This window comes from Nestor notabilis, unplaced genomic scaffold (genome assembly GCF_000696875.1).
Source record: "Nestor notabilis isolate BGI_N333 unplaced genomic scaffold, ASM69687v1 scaffold2141, whole genome shotgun sequence".
NCBI classification, from domain to species: Eukaryota; Metazoa; Chordata; class Aves; order Psittaciformes; family Psittacidae; genus Nestor; species Nestor notabilis.
In genome coordinates, this window is record NW_009914021.1 from 1,376 (window position 1) to 23,794 (window position 22,419).

The 22,419-nt window shown below is 38.5% G+C and overlaps 1 protein-coding gene across 1 annotated transcript; it reads right to left on the reverse strand.

The window, feature by feature from the left end:
- Positions 1 to 2,441: 2,441 nt before the first annotated feature.
- Positions 2,442 to 22,172, reverse strand: TMEM87A (transmembrane protein 87A; the record flags this gene model as incomplete). The annotated part of the gene is made up of 19 exons (XM_010023452.1): positions 2,442 to 2,787; positions 3,122 to 3,152; positions 4,417 to 4,472; positions 5,991 to 6,052; positions 6,960 to 7,033; positions 7,386 to 7,489; positions 7,750 to 7,808; positions 8,950 to 9,058; positions 10,135 to 10,203; positions 11,366 to 11,459; positions 12,213 to 12,312; positions 12,986 to 13,169; positions 14,939 to 15,000; positions 15,715 to 15,862; positions 18,705 to 18,761; positions 18,859 to 18,912; positions 20,345 to 20,461; positions 20,656 to 20,753; positions 22,090 to 22,172. Coding segments are annotated over 19 exons (1,603 nt in total), but the record flags the coding sequence as incomplete, so codon positions are not given.
- Between the last annotated feature and the right edge of the window lie 247 nt (positions 22,173 to 22,419).

Consider the following 22,419-nt stretch of genomic DNA (forward strand, 5'->3'; position numbering starts at 1 on the left):
CATTCTAGCAAGACAGCTTGCTGATGCTTTCCTGACAAGCCATGAAGTTCACACACCTTCAGGAGCAAAGCCAGCCACCAGGACAGGCAAAGATCTCCTCACTACAACCAACACATCTGAACAAGTTGTCAGGGAAGAGACCATGTTGCTGCAACTCCCTTACATACACACATACCCTTTGCTCCTCACTCACTGCTTTAGCCATCTTGTCCACAATCATAATTGTGGTGGTAGTTGTGCTATAGCCTGCACAATGTTGTGGGACCTGGGCTCTGAGGCAAGTTCTTTGTAAGACTGCGGAGAAGAAAGCCACAGCACACACCTGCTGTGTGCTAAAAAGCAAATGCACCTTCTAAGGATACAGAAACTCTGCCGAATGAGCAGAACAAGAACAGCTAACTAAGGGAGCAACAAGCCCCTGGGGAGTTCAGGACATTGGTAGAAGTTACTACAGGAATGGAAGGGTAGAAGGCAGAACACTGCCAAAGACCACTGTTGTCATAGGTTGAAAGCACCACATTGCTACTATTTACATTATTACACTATACATGGAATTAGGAACGCTGTTTAGATCTTTCACTTTTGCTCACAAGTATGTAATTTGTCCCATCTATATTGGCTTTTCAAATGACAGACTTCTACTCTATTGTCAAGCTTAAAAAGAAAAAGGACAGTTATTGGGAATAACTGCATTATAAATATGCAATAAAGACGTAAAGTGAGGGAGCTTTGTGAAGATGTTAACACTTTCTCCTATAAGAGAACACATAGTAAAGTAAGTGGAAGGACACAATGTAAGCCTTTCTACTCTTTGCCTGGCTTTTATTAAATAGTACATACAAACTTCTGTTGTGCTTCCAGTAGGGAACATTTTTCCCTATTTGTCTCAAAAAAAACCCAAACAACCCAAAACAATAGGACTTGAAGAAAATAAAAATAATAATAGAAAAACATTAAATAGCGAGTTTTGTGTAGCTTTATTTCACAAAATTTCCTCTCCCCAAAAGGACATGGAGGTAACTTTTTTTCATCTGTATCAATTAAGCATAGCAAATTAGAAGTGTTTTCTAATTCAAGATTCTACCCGTGGCCTACAGGGGATGGCAGAAGAGCTCCAGCAACTCTGGCAGGGTCAGACTGAGGTGTTAGCCACAGCTTTATTTCTTTGCCAGTCTGCTGAGGGTTTACTGCCCTCAGCTAGCAGAAGATACTATGCTCTTGTGCCTCAGCTACTCTACTGTAAAGTGCCATGGTTCAGCATAAAATGCTGATCAAGATGGAATTAGAACTAAGCTACCAAACCTTACAGTGGAATGAATGAAGTACAGGCATGTGTTCACTTCTGCTGACACAGCTATGAGTGAAGAACCAGAAAAGCTGAGTCCCTATGCCGATCCAGCAGCAGCCTCATCAGCTCCCTACAAGCCCAGCTGTGCTGCTGCTTGCCTGGTAATTACCAGTTGTAAAGGTTACAAACCCAAACTAGAGCTTCTGGCATACAGTCCACAATGGGTTTCCATGAGTAAGTCATTGCAAGAAAAGCCTCTACAGCCAAGCATAGAATAAAAACAGAACATTGTCCAAAAGCTCTTTTTCATTTGAAAAGGAAAAACAAAAAAGCACTTATATAGAATAGAAATCTGCAACTTTGAAACACAGTGATCTCAGAGTACCTCTTGGCCACAGGGGCCAATTGGGATGGGAAAGCCCATCATCAAATCACTTACATGGGAGGCAATTCTAAACAGACACTGGGAACAGAACTAACCCAGCACTGTGGACTCCCATTAAAGCCTCTTTCAAGTAAGGTGAGCAGTGCTTGCACCCTCAAGAAAGCAATGCCATCTTCTCATAGTAGAGTGCTGACGTGGTGGGAGATGTTACATGCACAGACAGAAGAGTTCTGCTGACAACGCCTAGTCAGTATCTGCTTAACATGCGTAGTCAAGCAGTTGTTAAGCACTGCAGGAGTGGGTTTGGTGATGTTTTTTTGTTTGTTGCCTTTTTTTTTTTTTTTTAAATGAAACCATGCAACACATAGAATGTAGGGGCAAATCATTTTTCCAGGCATCCACCACATTGCCGGCAATGAGATGTGCCACAACAGCAAGTGTTAGCTTTATGCAGCTGTTACCTATAGGTCAATGGCATTTAAAATAGAAAAATCTTTCTTACACAGTGTTATGAATAAAATTGCACTTGCTTTTGTTAAAAACTCGTATCACTGTAACTTTTCCAAATATTTCCTTTCTGGCATCTTAATTTTCTTCATTAACAGGAGCTTCTTTCTAAAAACCTCTTATTTGTGTTGGACACATGACATACAACAGCAGTAAGCCATTATCTACCAGAAAATGGGTCTGTTGTTTCTTCAGTGCTTATTTCTATCTGTCCCAACCCTCCCCCCGAAAAGGTACAGGCAGTAACACTTAAATATAAACTCCTCAAGCAGACATTAGGAATTTTAGTTTCACAGATTAAATATTTGAAAAAAGTTACAGAAGGTGCTGGAATAGTACACATTTAAATTGCTTAAAAATCCAAACTTGCAGCAACTTTGTAAATTCAAATTTCCAAAAGGTTTATAATGTCCTTGTGAACTTCTTCCACAGCAAGATGCCCTCATGACAATAAAGCATCAAACTTCCATGGCTGAGATCAAGAAACAAATCAGCAGGATGCACTTGCTCCACCAAGCATCTTTAAAAGAGGCATCTCCACTTCCAATAGCAATAAGCTACTCCTTCATTCCATTTTGGACCTTTCAAAGTGTGTAATCATTCTTTCCTGGAAAATAAAATACACAGTGTTGTCATTTATCCCAATAGGTTTACATTATTCAGAAATAATATTGAATGATTTACATTCACAACAAATGCACACTCATATGCATTTTAAGTCAGGAGTCCGACTTACACAGCAGATGAATCACTTCCTTCAGAATGTATTATAAGAAGTGGTATCACTATTCCCATTATCCTGCCCCCCACCCCCTGCTGTATCTTACTGCTGCACTGGCAAGATCAGAGTCCAGTTCTAATAAGCCAAGTCCTTAACAGCTGACTCATGACTCCTTTGGCATGTCAGAAGACTAATTTGAACTGGAGATTTGTTTACTGACCTCATCTGAATCCAGAAGAGCTGGAAGAGCGCTGCAGTAGGGAGGAAAAAAAAAAGAAATAGTCAAGTGAATTAGAGCACCTACTGTGAGCATGTTACTGGCAACTGTTTTCAGCCTTATGTTGCACCGTAAGCTTTTTAAAGCATGGGAGAACAATAATGAAGCTAGACCTTCCAATTAAACAGACAAATTAGAGAAGACACACAAAAGAGGAAGAGCCTAAGAAGTACCCTCAATGACCTTCAGTTTGGGGGTTTTTTTCCTAAGCTTCTCATTACCTACTGAACAATTTCCAAGTTGCCATGAAATAAGTCACATCATTTGTACAGAAACACTGCTGAACTACAGTGAAGATATTTACAATATGGGACTATACTGTAAAAAGACATCCTAGAAATCAAACAAGTTACACTGGTACCACAGCCTTTTCAACCACAATAGACCTCCCATCTGCTGGGATCTCATCTCTTCACAGCCCTGATAATACTTCCAGGAACACAAAACCCTGCAGCAGGCTACATCAAAGTGCCGTTTCCTAGATTATACCAGTCTAGTGCTGCTTTTCTTAGGGAATCTTACCATTCTTAAAAAAAAAAACAAAAACAAAAAAGTAAGTACAGAACTGGGAAAAACTAATTCAATTGAGAAAATACACTTTTTCATCCTCTTGAAGCTGCTATTTTATTTCTTGTCTTTAACTTCAAGCAGAGTTGTGTATTTAAATCCACAGCCTTTGCCAGAATTACCTGTTCAGATCTGTTAACATAATTAATCTGTGAAATTCTGCTTTGGTATGAAAAATTTAGACACAGACAGACATTTTTAAGATGTAAAAGTTATTAAAAGCAGAATAGATATGGAGTGCCTGTCGCCAGAAGCATAAAAATTAATCAACAGATGTTCCAAGTAAAGTTGAGAACTAAGAAACGTTATTCAGTGGTTTCCATTCAGCAAAATACTCAAAGGACTTTTCAGAGCACTAAGCAGAGAGAGAGGGTTTGTTCTTTGTTTTCTGGACTTATTTACTTAGTTTTAACTTCAGTGAAGTGTAAACAAATCAGTCTGTGGTTTCACAATTCAAGACGGTGGTCTGCATGTGTTCAAGCGGCATCAGCGCTAGGTCTGACAGGCTGCATAAAGCCAAACAGAAGCATGCTAAGAAGTCAGAGGCCAATTCCAGGCTGAACTTGGTATCTGCTTATGTAAGCGCAGCACACAAGTTACAACACGTTGTAATGGATTTGTGTTACTGTGTGCAAGGAACTTGATTTTATTGTGACTACAAAAATACTCACACATCTGTCACTGACGAAGGAACATTCTCCTCTACCCACTTCAGGTCATCCTCCTGCTACAAGAAGAGAAATTAAATAGAAAACGAAAGTCAGTTTTCCCAAAAAGCTGTCACATGCAAGCCTTTTTCTTCTCAGCCTACTTGAAAACTAATGTATTTCTGATGTCAGTTAAACAAATGAAACAAACAACAAAAATAACCACACATACAAAGAACCTCAAACATACTTTTAACTTGATTTCTGATTACAGTAAACACATTCCCTCAAAAAAAAAAACCAACAACCAAAAAACCAAAACAAAATACATAAAAAAACCCCAAAAAACAAACACACACAAAAAAACCAAACCCACCTACAACCCAAAAAAACCCCCTCAAAAATAACACACACCACCAAGGACTTAACTGTCAACTCTGTAATATTCTAATGGTGATTAAAAAAAGCAAGCCCTCAAGACACCTTGGTTATTTACATAATCTAGTTTAGTCTCTCACAGAAGAACATTATCTTTAGAAGAAGTTCTAGATGAAAAATTATTATAAAAAGCACAAGTTAGATTTTGCAAAGGTTAAACTATACTGTGAGGATTTCTCATGTCTACCTGATGAATACTACACCACACAAGCACGCTTGTTTCAATTTGCATGTTATCCCTAGATAAATAGTATACAGTTGCAACCAACCTTTAAGTAAAAACATTGTTAATAACAGAGATATTACTGCTATTAAAATGAATTCAGGTTCTTTCAACTTTTAAATTTATGTATGAATTCCATTAAAAGATTCTGGAGACATATTTTCTATCTCTTAGCTGAACACAGAATCATAGAATGGTTTGGTCTGGAAAGGACTTTAAGATCATCTAGTTCCAACCCTCCCAGCCGTGGGCAGGGACGCCTCACACTAAACCATGTCACTCAAGACTCCATCCAACCTGGCCTTGAACACTGACAGGGATGGAGCATTTAACACTTCTTTGGGCAGCCTGTGCCAGTGCTTCCCCACCCTCACAGTAAAGAACTTCTTCCTTATATCTAACTTGGACTTCCCCTGTTTCAGTTTGAACCCAAACCAAAACCTCTGCTTGTAAGCCACACAGGAAAAAATGCAGATATATTAAAAATGTTCCACCCAAACTATTTAGGTAGCTACATAATAATATACGCATCACCCGATTTGAGTAATGAATCACAGATCTCAAAATTAGAAGGCATTTATTTAAAACATGGCTCAGCCTCCCTCTTCTCCTGACAAACTTGTTAAAATGCTGTATTACTCATTATCAGAACACAGTAGAATGCAGTTCCATCTATACTGGATTGTGCAAACATTCCTAAAGAACAGACTGAATTCTAAAGCTGTCATTGTACTTTCAGGAAATCAAGACAAAAACCCTCTATTTACTTTCTTTTCACAAGTATTGTGACCATATGAAACTTTGACTCACTCCAACTCTGAAGTTGGAAATTCACACTTACAGGCTGAAAACTTTGCCTATTTGTGAGCTACTACTGGGAGGCAACCGAACAAGACAGAAGTTGATCTACATCCTTGGAGGTGGAGGGCATACTCACAGCTTTATTTGCTTTTACATTCCCATTTGGTTCTTGCTTTGTACTTCTCATTTTCATTCCCTCTGAAGACAAAAGAAGGAAAAAAAGATGGCTTAACTGACCTATAATGCTTCATAGACTGTAAGTGTTGATTCAGAATATTTCTTCAAATCCAAATTTTGCAATTTTATGTAGGAAAAAAAATCAACTTCTAGTATTTCTAGTCCTCTTATTTAAGCCACACATCAGCAGCACAGAACTCAAAGACACAGTTGCCCAGGGTGGCTGTGCAGTCTCCAGCAGAACTGACCGGTGGACAGACAGCAGCAGTAGATATGTCACCCTACCTTTTACATAACTTATAAACAGTAGTGTTACTATAGCCATAGCTGGGAGATGGGAGGCAGGGAAGAGAGAGGGTTTTATAGTATGAGGGGGGTGAGTAGAGAGAAAGATGCAATCCAGGGTTATAGAGCAGGACTCTTTCACTTATATGTAATTCCATGAATATGTAAACATATTCATGTGTATGTTTACACTGGATGTTCCTTTAGCACGCCCTAACATGGAAAATTAAGAAGATCGTAGAGTTCAGAGAACAGTTAATAAATGAAAATCCTTAAACTGGATTTCAAGAGAACTGCAAACTGAACCACAGCCTAGCAACAATATCTGAGAGATCCTTGTCATCCTGAGAGGACCCAAACCTATGACTCAACATATTTAATAAAACAAAGTCCAGTGCACATGGTAAAGCAACCACAACAGCAGCAGTGTGTTCAGTGTCATCTGAGAAATCCAGAATTAAACAGGCAATATAAACACGAAACAAAGCCAACAGTTCTTCTACAACTGAATATATCAATGGCAACAGGGAGGCATCGACTCTACTTTCACAGTAGTGGTGAATTTGTAAGCGAACAGAGACCTCCCTCCACAGAAGTGTGTTTTCAACACTGTAATTCAGTGGAAAAACAAAAATGCCCCTACCAAAGCTTTCCTTTAACATTGGCTCTTTCTGCTCATCATCATCCTCCTCTTCAGACAGGGGTGAGAAAGCAAACCTTTATGAGGGAAAGAATAAGTTACCTTAGAACAGTATCTCTGGCCACCCAAGAGATTCATTACCCCAACATTCACATGACTTGATTACCCTTATAGTTCATAGCTTTTAAGACCTATGCTAAACTACATAATGAAAAGTTTCAGTCACTTCTTTAATTAAATTCCCCACCAGGAACAGATTGAATATTTATGAGTGCCTTCCTATGCTTATTTTACCTCAAGCCCCTACACACACTTCTTGGTATACTTATGGATCAGTATACAGCAACTAAAATCACCCACCAGTAGTACTTTGGATAAACACTCATTCCCAGAAAACCCAGTATTTTCAGAGGTTAAGAAAAGCTGAACCTTTGGTTGTTAGCAGATGGTCTCCAGAGAATCATGATGACAAAAAGGATCATTGAAAACAATAAACGCCAGATGGCATCATCCACCCATAGCTCCTGCCAGTCCTGTCAGGAAAAACAGCAGCACAAACAGAAAAAGTTGTGAAGAAAGAGGCTCCATATCCTCAGCTCTAAAAAGGTGAACTGTAGGTATCTGACAAAGGGGCTCACCACCCACAACGGTGAGAATTTTGCCATGTGATAAATTACTCTAGACATAATCCACAGAAAAATCTATTCCAGAATGCCAAATCTCACCTCTTATGCTGCCAAATGTAAATTTATCAAAAGGCAACAATTGCAGAAAGCATTCAGTACAAACTCACCGACTGACAGTCCACCAGCCTGAACTTCATGGTGGTCCAGATGATAAAGACAATAGACGCTGCAATATTAAAACAAGCAAGCTGCTTATTACTACAAAATATGCTAATCCACATATACTACTAACAGGACTGCTTCCTAAACATAGGGCAAAGACCTAAATAGAGTATCCTTGGAATCCGGTTTATTAGCTCTGGACAACAATAGATTGATTTATTGCACTGACCTTACATGGTAATTTAGGCATAGACCAGTATATTTTTCTCTTGGTTCTTCAGAGAATCAAGGCATAAACTAAGTATGAAGTATTTAGCCAACTCCTCATCCCTACTCACCATTCTTATATTATTTCATTTAGCCTTGAAACCATGGTTTCATTATCAGCTGACAAATAAAGCATATCGTGAAGTAAATGAACCATCAGATCTGCATTCAGATCTTGACCCACAAAAGTTCCAATGCTCAAACTATACTCTCACCACAGACTGAAATAAGACTTCCCTCCACTAAGGTGTTCTATGATGACTAAGAAACAGATGCTGAAAAGAATTTATCAGAGCTGTTGATCAAAAGGAATGCTTTTTTATTTAAGTAAAAAAGCACAATCCTTAGAAGTTTTCTGCTCATTGTATAGATAGTGTTTCCAAACAGATGAGGAGCTGAGCACCTGGAAGCACCAACAGATTTAATCTTGAAGTTCAGTTCATCACTACTACAAATGGAAAGAGAATCTGAATCTGTACTCTTCCAGAATACAGAGGGCATTATGTCACAATATTATGAATACTGTTTTTCCCAAAAATCACTCTGATTTTCATCTGTCTGGTCTTCAACATATTTTAAAAATCCCATAGTACTCAGTGATACTGTGATTTTAGCAAAACTACCTCTGTGAAGTTAACAGCATAGGATAATAATCCTTTGCCCCCAGCAGCATTAAGAGAGATGACAGTGCTCCATTAGAGGAGCTACACAGAACTACTGATCTTATTAACATCAGGACTAATAAACCACTGCCTCTGAAGTATCAACATAACACTTGGTATAGACCCTCTATTAGACATGGGTCAAGTGGTAGAAATACCAACTATTTTGATTGTATTTACAGAAATGTCATGAAACACAAAAATCTGTTTTAGTCATCAAATCATATAGGGAAATGGCAAGTGCTCTTATTTGATTAACATAAATTTTCTGCTTACCTGCTACTGCCAAGATGAGTGTGTTGGTGAAGTGCCGATACAAAGAGAGTTTCACCACATTCCTTCTAAGTTTGAGCAGTTTCATTGTTTGAGTTAAGCTGATGAATATGTATGGAAAGTCAAGGAAAGCCTCTGAAGGGACAAGCTGGTCACAGACTTATGAGTACACAGATCTTATGATAAACAGCAATCCCACCTGCACACTTGGCCCTCCAAAGAGGTAGACCAGACTCCATAGGAGAAAAATTCATTCTATGGCAAAGGTACTAATGAGCAGGATCCATCCCTTTCATGCTATTTAGTCATCTACACCTAGAACGTGTCACATGAAGATGGTATCCAAGCACCTATTTTGGACTATGGCTCATTCTTCCAGGAAAGTGTCAGATAAATGGAAAATCAAGTCTGAACTAGAAGTGAGATAAAATCCAGTTAGTGCATACAAATGCCTTCACCCTTTTGCCCACAATTTTATTTCCATAGTGACAAAAGAAGTGCTTAGGAAAGACACCATGGTAGGAAAGAATTGAGGTTGCCATGGCTTGGCAACAAGCTATTCCTATTTTAAATAGTGGTGTGACTGACTTGCACTAAATACGATGTATAGGGATTTTGCTACACATGGCTTTGAGTTCAGCATTTGACAGCAGTCACTAAAGTCACACAAGATTATGGTTGTTTGGATGTAATATGTCAAGAAAACAAAAAGTTAACACTGCCCCATTTTATCACCTACTTTAAGATGAGTTCAAATTTTACAGAAAAAAATTTTATGTTTGATGTTGCTAAGTAACCTTCTCCCCAAAATATAAACTGAGTCTGTTCTCCAAAGGCTACATTACAGTGCTACACTAGAACAAACTGATTTCATACTTCAATAATCAGAGACTGATAACTCACAGACGTAACTAGTCTATGTTCAGGACCTGCTCTAACACAAATATCTACTGGTTACCTAGTTTTCCTTGCACTGGCTGTAGCAGAGCTTACCTGAACACTGAACACTCAATTCAGAGGTTCTGTTAGCTTTACCAAAAGTAGAAAGAACTACTTGAAGACGACTAAAAAAAAAAAAAAAAAAAAAAAAAAAAAAAAAAAAAGAAAAAATAGTTCAGCCAAAAAGACTCCCAAAAAACATAAATCTGAAAGAAAAAACACCCCACCAAGTAAAATAGTGAAGGATATCCACCAGCACAAGGCAGTATCTAGGAAAGCCAGGGGAATAAAAGCCAAGGAGGCAAGATCATTCTGGGCCTAGAGACAAAGAGAGAGCCAATAAGAACAAACTGAAAAGGAAACAAGGTACAGAAGAAGTGAGAGGGGTCAGGCTATTTTATGAGAAACCACAAGTACTCCACCACAACGCTTCTGAGTTTTACTACAGAGGCAGAGGGTTTGAACCAAGAGTTTAGCCCAATGTACAGAGGGGAACTGACAATAGCACATTGTCAGTTCTCAGTTTTGTACCAGCAAGGCAAGAAGTAGTTTTCCAGATTAAGTCAATCTAGCACCCTTAAAAGGAGCCCCTGCTGAGGCGATTGCTGCAATGATGTGCTCTGGCCACTTCCATTACAGAAAAATAGCCATCAGCTTGTTAGAGAGGTAGTAATTAAATCTTTTACACTATCCATGGATGAACTGAATGCTCCACTAGCAAGCACAAGTTTGACTGAAAGTGGCAAAAATTGTGGTTTTGTGTACATCAAAAGCTAGCGAAGTCCCAACTGAAACAAGCAAATTGCCTTTTATTCCTTTTAAGTGTTAAGACAGAAATAATTAGCTGTGAATAAGCTTGTAGCATTCTGCAGTTTATAAAAGGATATCCACAAAATAATACAGGCATCAATCATGGACAGGGCCAAGTTTGCTATCAGAGCCACAGTGTCATAGAAAAACTGAAAAAGTACCAAATATATGACATGTTAAATACCTTATCCCAAAATACCAAATAATAGAACAACAGAAATCTACATCCTGAGATGCACTTCTTAATGAAGCAAGTAGCTGCACCCCCCACATGCACTTCCCCAGGTACAGCCTCCAAAACTGGAGTGGTGGTGGTTGTTGGTTTGGTTTTTTTTCAGACTCATGGCCAGGTGACCCAGGCTGAGTCTGCAACTAGTCCTACATAATCCCAAGTATTAGACACAAAGGTCCTGGCAGAATATAGTGTCTGAAACCTGACTAATCAGAAAACCATTAGAATTATTTCAAAATACACAGAATTACATCCTGATAAATAGAGAAAACATCAAATAATTATCAATAATTCATATCCACATTATCTGAGTTTAACCACTTCATTGTCTCTGTTCCCCTCTTTCAGCAAAGCCCTGGGATCCTCCCTTATCATGTAACTAAACAGACCCAGTAAACATATGTGGCATATGGGAAAATTCAAACAGTTATTACTGACCCCTGTGACTCTGAGAACACCTTCCATGCCAGAAAATAATAGATAAAGGGCTCCAGCCATAACTACTTTGTGAAGAGTAACTCCAAGGCGAGGCCTGCAGGAAAACAAAGTGAAATTTAGATCAAGTGAGGGGGAAAAAGTGAAGGCACATCAACTTGAGTCTAACATAAGGCATGAAGCATGTGAGTAAAAGGTCTTTGCAATAAGCCACTGTAGATCCAGAAGTAATTTTATTATGGTGCCTGAAGCTTACTTTTATTTTGTCTTACGGTATGATGTGACTAAGGAATAGACTGCTAACAGTCCTGTTTCTTAGTTAACCTGTTCAGCTTTTTACCATCATTTCAAGAAGACTCATCCCACTTCTTCACTAGTTACCTTAGCACACCCACACTTTCTAGAAGCTTCCACTACCACACAGCAAGTTGTTTTACTATTGAATACAGCTGGAGACAGATGAGCAGCAGTCTTGGCAGCAGAAGCCTCCTAAAGCAGATCCACTCCCCTGTCAGTGATTCTTGGACCTCCCGCATTTCTAGAAGCTCCTCCTTGCCCAGAAGGAAGGTGTATAAAGCTCCCATTCCTGTCAGTGTAGTATCTCAACAGTGACTCAGAATGGTAGTACCCAACAATGGTAGACAGCAGGGGGTGGTAAGTGTAATCACCATACGGAATTGTACGCCTCTGTTGACTAGTGAATAAGTCTAAACCTTTGCAGCACCTTAACTAAAGCATCTACCTTTTAAGTAGCAAAGTACAGAGAGATGATTACTGCTCTAAGTTATTAAAACCCAGCAGTGAAAAGCCTTTTAATAGAACACAACAAACCTGTAACAGAACTACTCACTTGACTATCCCATATCCCAGGCTGACTATGATGACCAGAGTTCGAGCCAATGAGCGCTTCACTGCAGAAAGCAGTTCTGCCAGTATTACTGCTCCTTGAACTACCAAAAGCGAAGAGGAGGAAGCTAGGTTATTAAAATATAATTTCTGTTTTACATCCATAGAAAATGAAGAGCGATCCATAAAAATGTTTATCCGTAAGATCAGCTTGGATGATCTCACAGACGAGTCAACCAACAAAACCTCCTCTGCCATGGGTGCGGCCAATTAACAAAAGTCATAATGAAGTTTAACTTGCAGAGTTTCATTTATACGCATCCATCCCAAAAACTCAAAACCAGAATCCCAAAGTTTTACGTGGAGGGAATTGCTTAAGATGGATTATCAGTCTATGGGCTGAATACAAAAAGTCATCTGCTGTCATATTGACCAAAGAGTTTCAGAAGTCTCTTTCCAAAGCCAATACCAGTTGTCAGAAGTTAATTACAAGCCACACTTAGGAAGTCCTCTTATAAACTTCAAGCCAGCACTACAGTGAATACTCTTCAGAATCTACCATTTCATTAAAAGTAAACAGTACATTGAGGAGCCAGAGGAAGCAACAGCATTTTAGAAGTACACACATCACCATATCTACAATATATAAATACATAAAAAATGCAGAAGCTCCAATTGCCTTCCTCAAGTAATTACATGAGTCTGTCACCCCAATTTAGTATAAGCCAATAGTGCTATGCCCCAGCAATTAAACTGCAAGCTGCAATTGCTACCTACCAGATTCTCCTGTGTAGCGGATATTCTGGAACTCTGCATAGAACACTGCTTTCTCCAGCATTCCCAGGAATATAACAGCACCGATCCAGAACTGTATCCTCAGGAGATCCCGCCAGTAGCAGGCTGACCACGCAAGCCATAGAACCCCAAAGAATACGTACACAATACACATCACCATGAAAAACTAATACACAAAAAGAAACAAGAAATAGAAGTCTCAGACCCAGAAAAATCACTTCCTTGTTTCCATTCCACAGCTGTAAGACAGCTCTATTTTATCCCTGAGTATAGTGGTTCTATATACAAAGGTGACTAGAAACAAGCATCGCTTCATTTGTCTTCTCTGGATTCTTTACAGTGACAGTCTAATATCCCACTGCCAACAGAGAATCAGAGTAACTGAATTTCTGAGCAATTTCTCTCTTGAAGAACAGCATATTTATTCACAGACAATTTTTCTCGGGAAGGCATCAAGTGCTTCTAGCTTTCAAAAACTCAGATAAGAGTGCAGGCAAATCATCAAGTACTAGAAACGCTGTTCCTTCTCACATATTTTTCTACTACAAACTTCATCCTACATTTAAGGTGCTCTGCAAATAAGCTTACAAGTCACCTTTACATTCCACAGAAGAGAGATAAGCAACTGATGGTTGTAACCTCTCTGTTCAAGTAACTGGACAATTTCTGAGTTTGCTGAAAATTAACTTCTGAGACTTGTTGATCAACTTTTAGGTCAACAAAAAATCTGGAATTGAAAAAAAAACTCAGGTATTAATTTTGCAATTGTTTTTTTTTTCCAGTCCAGTGTTAGTTGCTCCAGAAGAACTTTCAGGGTATGTTTCCTACAGCGAATAGTAAGTTTAACAATAGTTCTGAATTTTCTAAATGACAGCACCATCCTAGAACAAGGTAGGTTTTCAAAAAGGACACTGAGATTGAGAGGTAAGGAGCAAGACATTAAATGAATATCAGAAAGTTCTCAGCCAAAGTATAGGACACTAATAATAATCATAGTCTTCCGCGATAAGGACCTGAGTATGCTAGTTCACATTGAGATGCTACACTACAGAAATATTTAGACAGAGACCTTTCTCTGGGCCTGCCATGTGACAATATTCACACTAGTGAATTACATGTCAACAATGCTGCTGGAGGCTTTTTACTTCTACAGGAAGTAAAACATACATTTCAGAAAAGCAGTCAGGCCCTCTTATTTACAGGCCACTCTTGCCAATACCATCAGGCTGGAGACCTTACTCGTAGACAGACTTCAGCTGGGGATCAATAGCACTACATAAATATTTAAGTTCTTTTATTTTCTTAGCCTCCTCCACAGAAGCAACTAGCAAGGAAGTCAACAAGTCCTTTGAATAAAAAGGGGATTAGTTCTTTGTAGCTCAGTTATGCTTTCACTGTTAGGCAGTATTAAAGACCTCCTCATGGGGGTAGAAGAAGGAAGATTAAGCTGTAAAAGAACAAAGAAAGCAGCGACAAATGAAAAGGTAGCTGTAAGCAGAAGCACAGAATAGCAAGTTTTCTAAGACATGAAATAAGGAAAAAAACAGTCAGTAAGACTACTCAGTTTAGAGCTACTGATACTGATAACTTCTGGACCTACAAGTTGACAGGCATCAAGCAAAACAATCCAGAGAAGAACAACATTAGTGGCATATGCAAACATCTGAAATCTATGTCTATTTTCCCTATGCTGTATTTAGTGTAAAACATTAAAAAAAAAACCAAACCACCAAACCAACCCATCACACCACAAAAAAAGCCCCAAACAAAAAAAACCCCAAACAAAATAAACAAAATACAAAACAAAAGCCACTGCTAAATTATTTCTTCTGAGACACTGGCTTTGTGTTTCCTAAAGTAGTATAAGGAGAATATTTAACTGAGATTCAAATCAACTGAGAACTTAATAGGTCAAAGGAAAGCTGTTTTACTTACAATCATCAGAGGATAATCTGCAAGTGAGAGGTACTCATATGGCCCCTTCAGTTCTACTGTCACTGTCAAAAGACAATTCAATAGCCAAATTACAAAAACTAAAAGGAGGAAGCCAGGATAAAATACTTAACTGATTTTTACTCAAGCACAAAGAAGTTCCAAATTTTCACACAGCTTTTAAATCTAACTTGCACTTTAATCAAAGAAAGTTAAGACTCATAACACACTCAGCTAAAAAGAATGCAATTAAAATGACACGCTCCATTACCAAGTAACTCATGGCAGTACTTAAAAAGTAATTTGTGCCGAAGATTCATGTGTAACAGGAAAGCTCAGAAACACATGGAAGTTAACTTTTTAAGGGGATTTCCAAATTTCTTTAAAGTCTGGATAGATTATCAATGCACTGTTAAGATATACTGTAATTTCAAGGTGACAACTAAGATCTTTGTATGACTTATAAATCACTGGGTTGGTCTGCACATTTTTGATATACACCACCAAGCTTCAAAATTGAGCTGCTTAGGATTCTTCTTTACTTCCATCCTTGAACTAAACAGACAGCCTTAGGATCTTTAAGGGACTAACAATCACCTATTCTCTTATGATGAGAGTTGTAGTAAGCAATACTTACATCAATGCAAAGTCAAGGATAGTGTCTTATAAAATTGAACCATAAAGTAGATAGTAAAAGTACCTTAGAATACCCTCAAACTGGTATACATTAAAAAAAGAGGCACTGTATTTGTAGCTTACTGTATAAATAGCTATCTTACTTGTAAAGGGCATATTTTGATGTGAGGAAGGTGTTGTCTTCTCCACTTTTTTATTTCTGTTAGTAGAATACTTTGCAGTTGTAGTTCCAATTTGCACAATAAATATATAAGGCCCATCTCGCCAAGTTTTGATAACAGCATTCATTGCCTGAAAATAAAATGTCTACATGTAGATAGTGCATAGTCAGGAAAACACAGAAGTAGACTCACCATACATGTGTGATATCATAGAACGGTTCAGGTTGGAAAGGACCTTAACATCATCTGGTTCCAACACACTTGCCCTGGCCAGGGACACCTTACACTAGACGGCGTTGCTCAAGGCCCTGTCCAACCTGGGTTTGAACACTTCCAGGGATGAAGCATTTACAGCTTCCTTGGACAGCCAGTTCCAGTGCACCACCACTCTCACAGTAAACAATTTCTTCCTTGTATCAAACCTAAATCTCCCCTGTTTAACTCTGAAGCCATCACCCCTTGTCCTATCACTACAGTCCCTGATGAATAGTCCCTCTCTGTCATCCTTGTAAATCCCCTTCAGATATTAGAAGGCTGCCATGAGGTCTTCATGCAGCCTTCTCTTCTCCAGACTGAACAGCTGCTCCTATCTGCTTATAGAGGGCTTCATCCACACAGTCCTCCTGATCGGGTGGCCTGTAGCAGACCCCCATAGCAACATCCTCTGTCACCAACCTCCCTTTAATCTTGATGAGCCTTTTGGTTGGCTCATCATCCATCCCCAGGCAGAGTTCCATACACTCCAGCTGGTCACTGATAGAAAGACCTGTACCTCCTTCCCCATCTGCCTGGCCTGTCTTTCCTAAAAAGCCTCAAACCTTCCATTTCAACACTCCAGCCATAGAAACCATCCCACTATATTTCCCTGATGCTAATGATACCCTGGCTCTGTAGGTGCACACACATCTCTAATTCCTCATGTTTATTCCCTATACTATGTGCAGTTGTGTAGAGACACCTGAGCCAAGCTCTGAGTAAGGCAGACTCATTGGCTGGAGCAGCTCTGCATCACTCCAAGCATTAATTGTAGTTGCTGGCATCCAACTGGTAGGGTTGGGATGGATTGGTCCTACTCCCCCGTATCTAGTTTAAAGCCACTTTCACTAGCCTGGCAAGTCTCAGACCAAAGATGCTCCTCTTTTTTGTCAGGCAGCCGCCAACAGCACCCAGTAGACCTGGCTTCCCAAAGGAAGTCCCATAGGACAGCACCACCCCTCTTAACTGTTTTGTTACCTACTGGATTCAACTAGCCATTTCAAGGCCCTCTCTCCTTTGACCTGGAGGATCGATGAAAAAAGATCTGAGCTCCAAAGCCCCTTACCATCTTTGGTATCTTCCATGTAAAAACAAAGTTCATCTCTTCCCAGGCCTAAAACTTTTTAATATGTATTTGGTATGTAAATTTTAAACCTATTTATTAGGCATAATTCTCAAAAATTTAGTTGCTAGAATCCAGAAGAATCCTCAAAGACCTGGGAGGTGATCAGGTCTTATTTGCAAATATAATACTGGCATACTGGTAAAAGTCATCTCAAAGGTATTGCAAAAGCTCCAAAGAATACAGCAAGGCATCCTATTCCTTGTTTTTCAGCCTAGAAATGTTAGGACTGTCAGAGAGACGCTTCTTTCCTCCTGAAATCAATTATTTGGCAACAGCACAACTACATGTAAGTCAGTTCCCTGATGAAGGCTGAATTTTACAGCGTAAGATAGAAGAGGTAGATGAGAAGTAAAAAAAAATTGCCACAGTAGTCATTTTGTGTGGAAACTACTACTGGCCCTGCAACAGCTCTCACACCTCTAAGATTCAAAGCCTGCCAAAGAACAAACAGGGGAAGCTTGCCCAAATAAATATTTGCACCATAAAACAAACCAGATTCATTTAAGCTCCAGCATACAAAGCTTAATTCCACAATGAAGACATTCTAGCCATTTCAGAAACTGCTACATTCACCAAGAGTTTAAGGTTAAAAACTAAGACTGTCTACATGTATGCCACTCACATGACTACTGCGGAGGTACCACAAAGACTCCTTTTACAACAGCCTCCCCAAGAGAATTTCTGTATTAGGAGCATGCAATTCTTTTAAGAAACCTCCTGTCTACAAGACCTTAAGCAAACAGAATTTAATGTATTAAAAAAAAAAAAAAAAAAAAGCTTATGCTGATATTGACTGAAATTAAAAGTTAAAAAAAACCCAGTAAACTTAAAAGAAAATGGATATATTTTTCATACACCAATTTTGCCTTTAAAATATCCCCACCTCCTGATTTCACAATTGCACACACAGCTATTTATGTGTTAGCTTTAAGGTACATGGCCCTGTAAGTACACAGGGAGTTACATATATTTTCCTTGTTGGCATACAGGACATTCAGTTTGACTACTCTGACAATCATTCCTGGTTAAGGCTTGAATATAATACATAATAAAAATACTAACAGATTTAAAAATCAAAAGTAATCACTCAACTTTTTAGGTACAATGTTTTAACAGACTGATTAAAAATGAGACCGAATGTAATCCCTAAGCATTAGCCACCATTTAAAACAGATCATATCAATAATTACTTTAAGCTACTATGAAAAAAGAAATTTTTTTTCATTTATGCCATCAGTTTGAATGGTACAAGTTCTGTATTTCACATGTAGAAGCAGCAGTTACTCTGTTTTCTGTTTTTCCACACAGTGCTTCCTAGTTTCAAGCTATAAGAATTCCAGGTATCAAAAAAAGAAAAACCCACCAAAAAAAACAAAACAAACAACAAAAAAAACCAACCAACCAAAACAAAACAAAACAAAAAAAAACCAGAAATGCAGCATCCCTGCAAATGCTACCAGTAATTTCTTGAACATAGAAATATAAACAAACACACACAGACAGGAAAAAGCAAACAAAAAATCCCACCACACAAAACACAACAAATGAAGACTGCTGGATTAGGAGACAGGTTTATATTCAGTATACATACAGTTTTATCTGCCACCATTGTGTGATTTCCTCCACTCTCCTTCTTATCTTTTAAGCCCTTCAAGAAAAACAGAAAAATTGATAAATCAATATGCCAAAACTCTCTCTTCCATGCCTACACTCACTCATTAGAAGGAAAAAAAAGCAAAACTTACCTCTTGTTTCTCAGGTGAGAGAGGCTCTGGGTGAACAAATTCTCTGTAGAAAATCTGCAGAAGATAAGGAAGTTAGAGCACTTACAGCCACTTTACATTAACATGACATTACCAGAACAGCTTCCAGTAAACTTGATTATAAGGAAGGAGTCTCTGAACAGTTGTATTAAAGAGCTTTTGTTTTATTAAATCAACAACTGTCCATTTGTGGAGGGAGTCTGGAATACTTAGATTAATATTCTGTCACTTGAGAGCTGCTTTTCCTCTCCTCAGACAACAGGTGCCTATTTTTAGAACCAGACCCACAGACAGCACAGTAGTGAAGTTAATTTTATTTTCCAAATACAAATCTGTTGGGTATCTCCATTACTAGATGAAGTCTACAAAGAAACAAGATCTGGAGATTTCTGCCTAGTCTGTGCAAAAAAAGTCCCTAGATGAGTGGATGCCTATTGGCTAAAGACTTTGAAGACCCCTGTTTCACCAACCTGGACATTCAGTTAAGATGCCCAACTTCACATTACACAGCTGAACCCACGAGATCTCTTTTTTACACCAAGTAGAAGTTCTCATATTATTGAGCATAAAAAGCAGGCAGCATACAGATATTTTTTAAAAGCCTTTCAAACCACCTTCACATATAAATGGATTTAGAATCATGCAAGCAATTAAAAACCCTTTTCAAGTCACCTTTAGGCATCTCTCCAAAAAAAAAAAAAAAGGCAAACAAACAACACTAGGTTCAACAGTTATGAGACATTTCCCAGTATTCTCTATCCATAATTCTGTTTAAATCAGGAATGGCTGAATACAGATGCAACACTGTACAATTTGCCTTGAATTCTTAAGTAGAGCATTAAAGAAAGACAGTGTGTTATACTCTTATTGTAATTAGTATGATCACACAGCTTGGCCAGGTGATGTGCAGCTGGTGTAGAGCTTATGTTTGCTCATTACTTCCTTATGCTGTTTTGTATTGTTTTCTCTCTTCCACACTTGATTTGTTTCAAACATGGCTTAGCACTACTTATTTTTCATTTTTAACCTGTTATCAATGTTTAAGTAACCCATTTCTCAACACTCGTTCATTTCCATTATTATAAGCAAAAAATGCTAGTCCTTCATCGACCCAAATTTAGTGGGAGCTTCACTCTGCTGCCAGAGATTCACACTTCTATCTACTCAACCAGCAGTAGCCTTCTATAAGGGAAACAAATCCAGAACACAGAACCACAAAAAAAAGAACCACTGAACTTTACAGTGGTTTATTTCTCCCTGACATGGTGGGCCAGATGTTGAATAGCAAGCCAGGAATAAAGCAAAAATAAGAAATCATCTCTGCAGTCTGGTTTTCATAAATAGATAAAAACAAGTACCTCCCAAACTACAGTGATACTTACATAGGATGCTAACACATCTAATGGGAACTACCACCTTCTCTATGTTGGATAGAGATCAGAGCAAACTGTGAAGTTTCCACTCATACCTGAGGCCTGAAGAGCTCAGAGCAATTTGGAAAGAGGAGTGAAGCCGTGGCATAGTATCCTGACCAACCCGGATGCTCTTCAGATGTGGCCCCAAAATAGTACTCTGCCTGTTCATCCTGCCAAACATAGAATAGAACTTAGGTTAGCATCCAATATATCAAATGGTTTCTATCAGCAGGCAGCTGCAAGACCTTGAAAGGACCGTAACTTCCCTCTACAGGCACTCTTGAACAGAATTTAATAGGATAAAGGCCATCAAGACCACACAGACTATGAAAACATAAACCACGTTTTTCCGCAGAATTCTTACCCCAAAGTTGAAGACTTCATTGTAGCAATCAGAATATCTTAAGTACCAAGTAACATTGTAACTTTGGGAGGGATCACAAGCTTTTTCATCCCCTTCAACTAAAAAAAACAAAAACCAAACAAAATAGATAAGAACATATAACACCCTCTACCTGGAATTGCTTTTCCTCCCACTCTGTGCCAAGCTACCATAATTAAATTTATTTTAAACTGAAAGCAAAACAATAGAAAAACATTTTCTTCAAGTAATCCATTGCTGTTCAGTGAAAGAAAGAAGCACGTGGAAAACAGAATCCATTATAATGTTACACAATTCTATTAAAGAAATAAAGATCACTTGGAAACTTCTTGTTCTCAGAGACAATCAGGGATGTTTCAGTGATCACAAACATCAAACAAAAAGAGAAAAGCAGTGACTCCAAGTGATAACAATATGTAAAGGACTTCCCTTTTCAAGAGATGTGGGACACAGGAGGTAGAGAGAGCTAGGAACAGGTTAATACTAAGGGCAATGCACACAGATTATTTAAATATACCAATACCATCACCAAGAAAATAAATAAAAAGGTAAGATTTTGCAAGTCAACACAAATGACAAAACCCACTCCCAAAAGACAAACAAGCCATCTATGCATTAGCTCACTGTCAAAGCTGCAATGCTACCTAAAACAACAGTAAGACAGCTTCCCACTTTGATTTATTAAAGAACATGCTTGACAAGCGAACCAGAACTACCCCCTTCCCAGAAAAGGCTGTGCGATTTTTGTGTTTCAAATCACATTCTGAATCTAAAGCATGAAGAAGTGAATTTGATGTGAAGAAGGTAAGCTTCACCCATAAACAAAATGAGCAGTGATTATTCAGAGACCTGGAAGACGCATTTAGATGATCATGTTCAGGTTTTGCTAGTTAACAGATGGAAAAACTCTTTCCAATTGACAGCATGTTTCTAGTGGCTAAGAAGTCCCCACGCCTTTACAGGCAATATTCGTCTCAGACCAGATATCCACAAATGTGTTACATGTACAGAACTTTTAATGAATGCTTCCCTATTGACCACTGCAGGTAAAAAACACAATTAGAAGACAGACCCTGCCATGGAGTCTTAACTAAGTAATCCCAATAGAAACAACATGACTACTAAAGCAAATATATAAGTAGAGCTAAAAACTCAACAACTGAGTCTCTAATACCGAAGACTAATAAAAAAAAAATAAAACCCACAAAAGACTGGAATGCAATCACTGAAAAATTGGTTTCCTTAAGACAACTTCTGGTAAAGATGAAAACAAGGCATATCCTCTCCACATAGCCCTAGATACTGCAGAGGGCACAACAAAAACCAGAAGGCAACACAAGCACTGCAGTGACATGGGTAGATGGCAAATTCTTGGAAGAGAAAGGCTCTTCTGATAAACTTGATCAAATGAGGAACATCTCAAAAAAGTGCTGTTGAAAAATAGGAGGGATCCATAGCACTTACTGAACTCAGCTATATGGGGATCTAAGTTCCTTAGTCTTCAAAAATCCAGCAACATTCAACTCGAATGCAGCCTCTGTACTCATTTACAGAGAGCGGGATTTCTACCATGATCCTAAACAGGAAACCAGGTGCCTCCAAAATAGCACTTAAGTTGTAGATAAAAATAAATTCATCATTGACAACACTAAATACCAGTGGCAGCCTTCCCAGTCAGAAGCAGAAAGCATCAGACACCAATACACCACACACACACAAAATCAAAAATCATGAAGGGGAAATAAA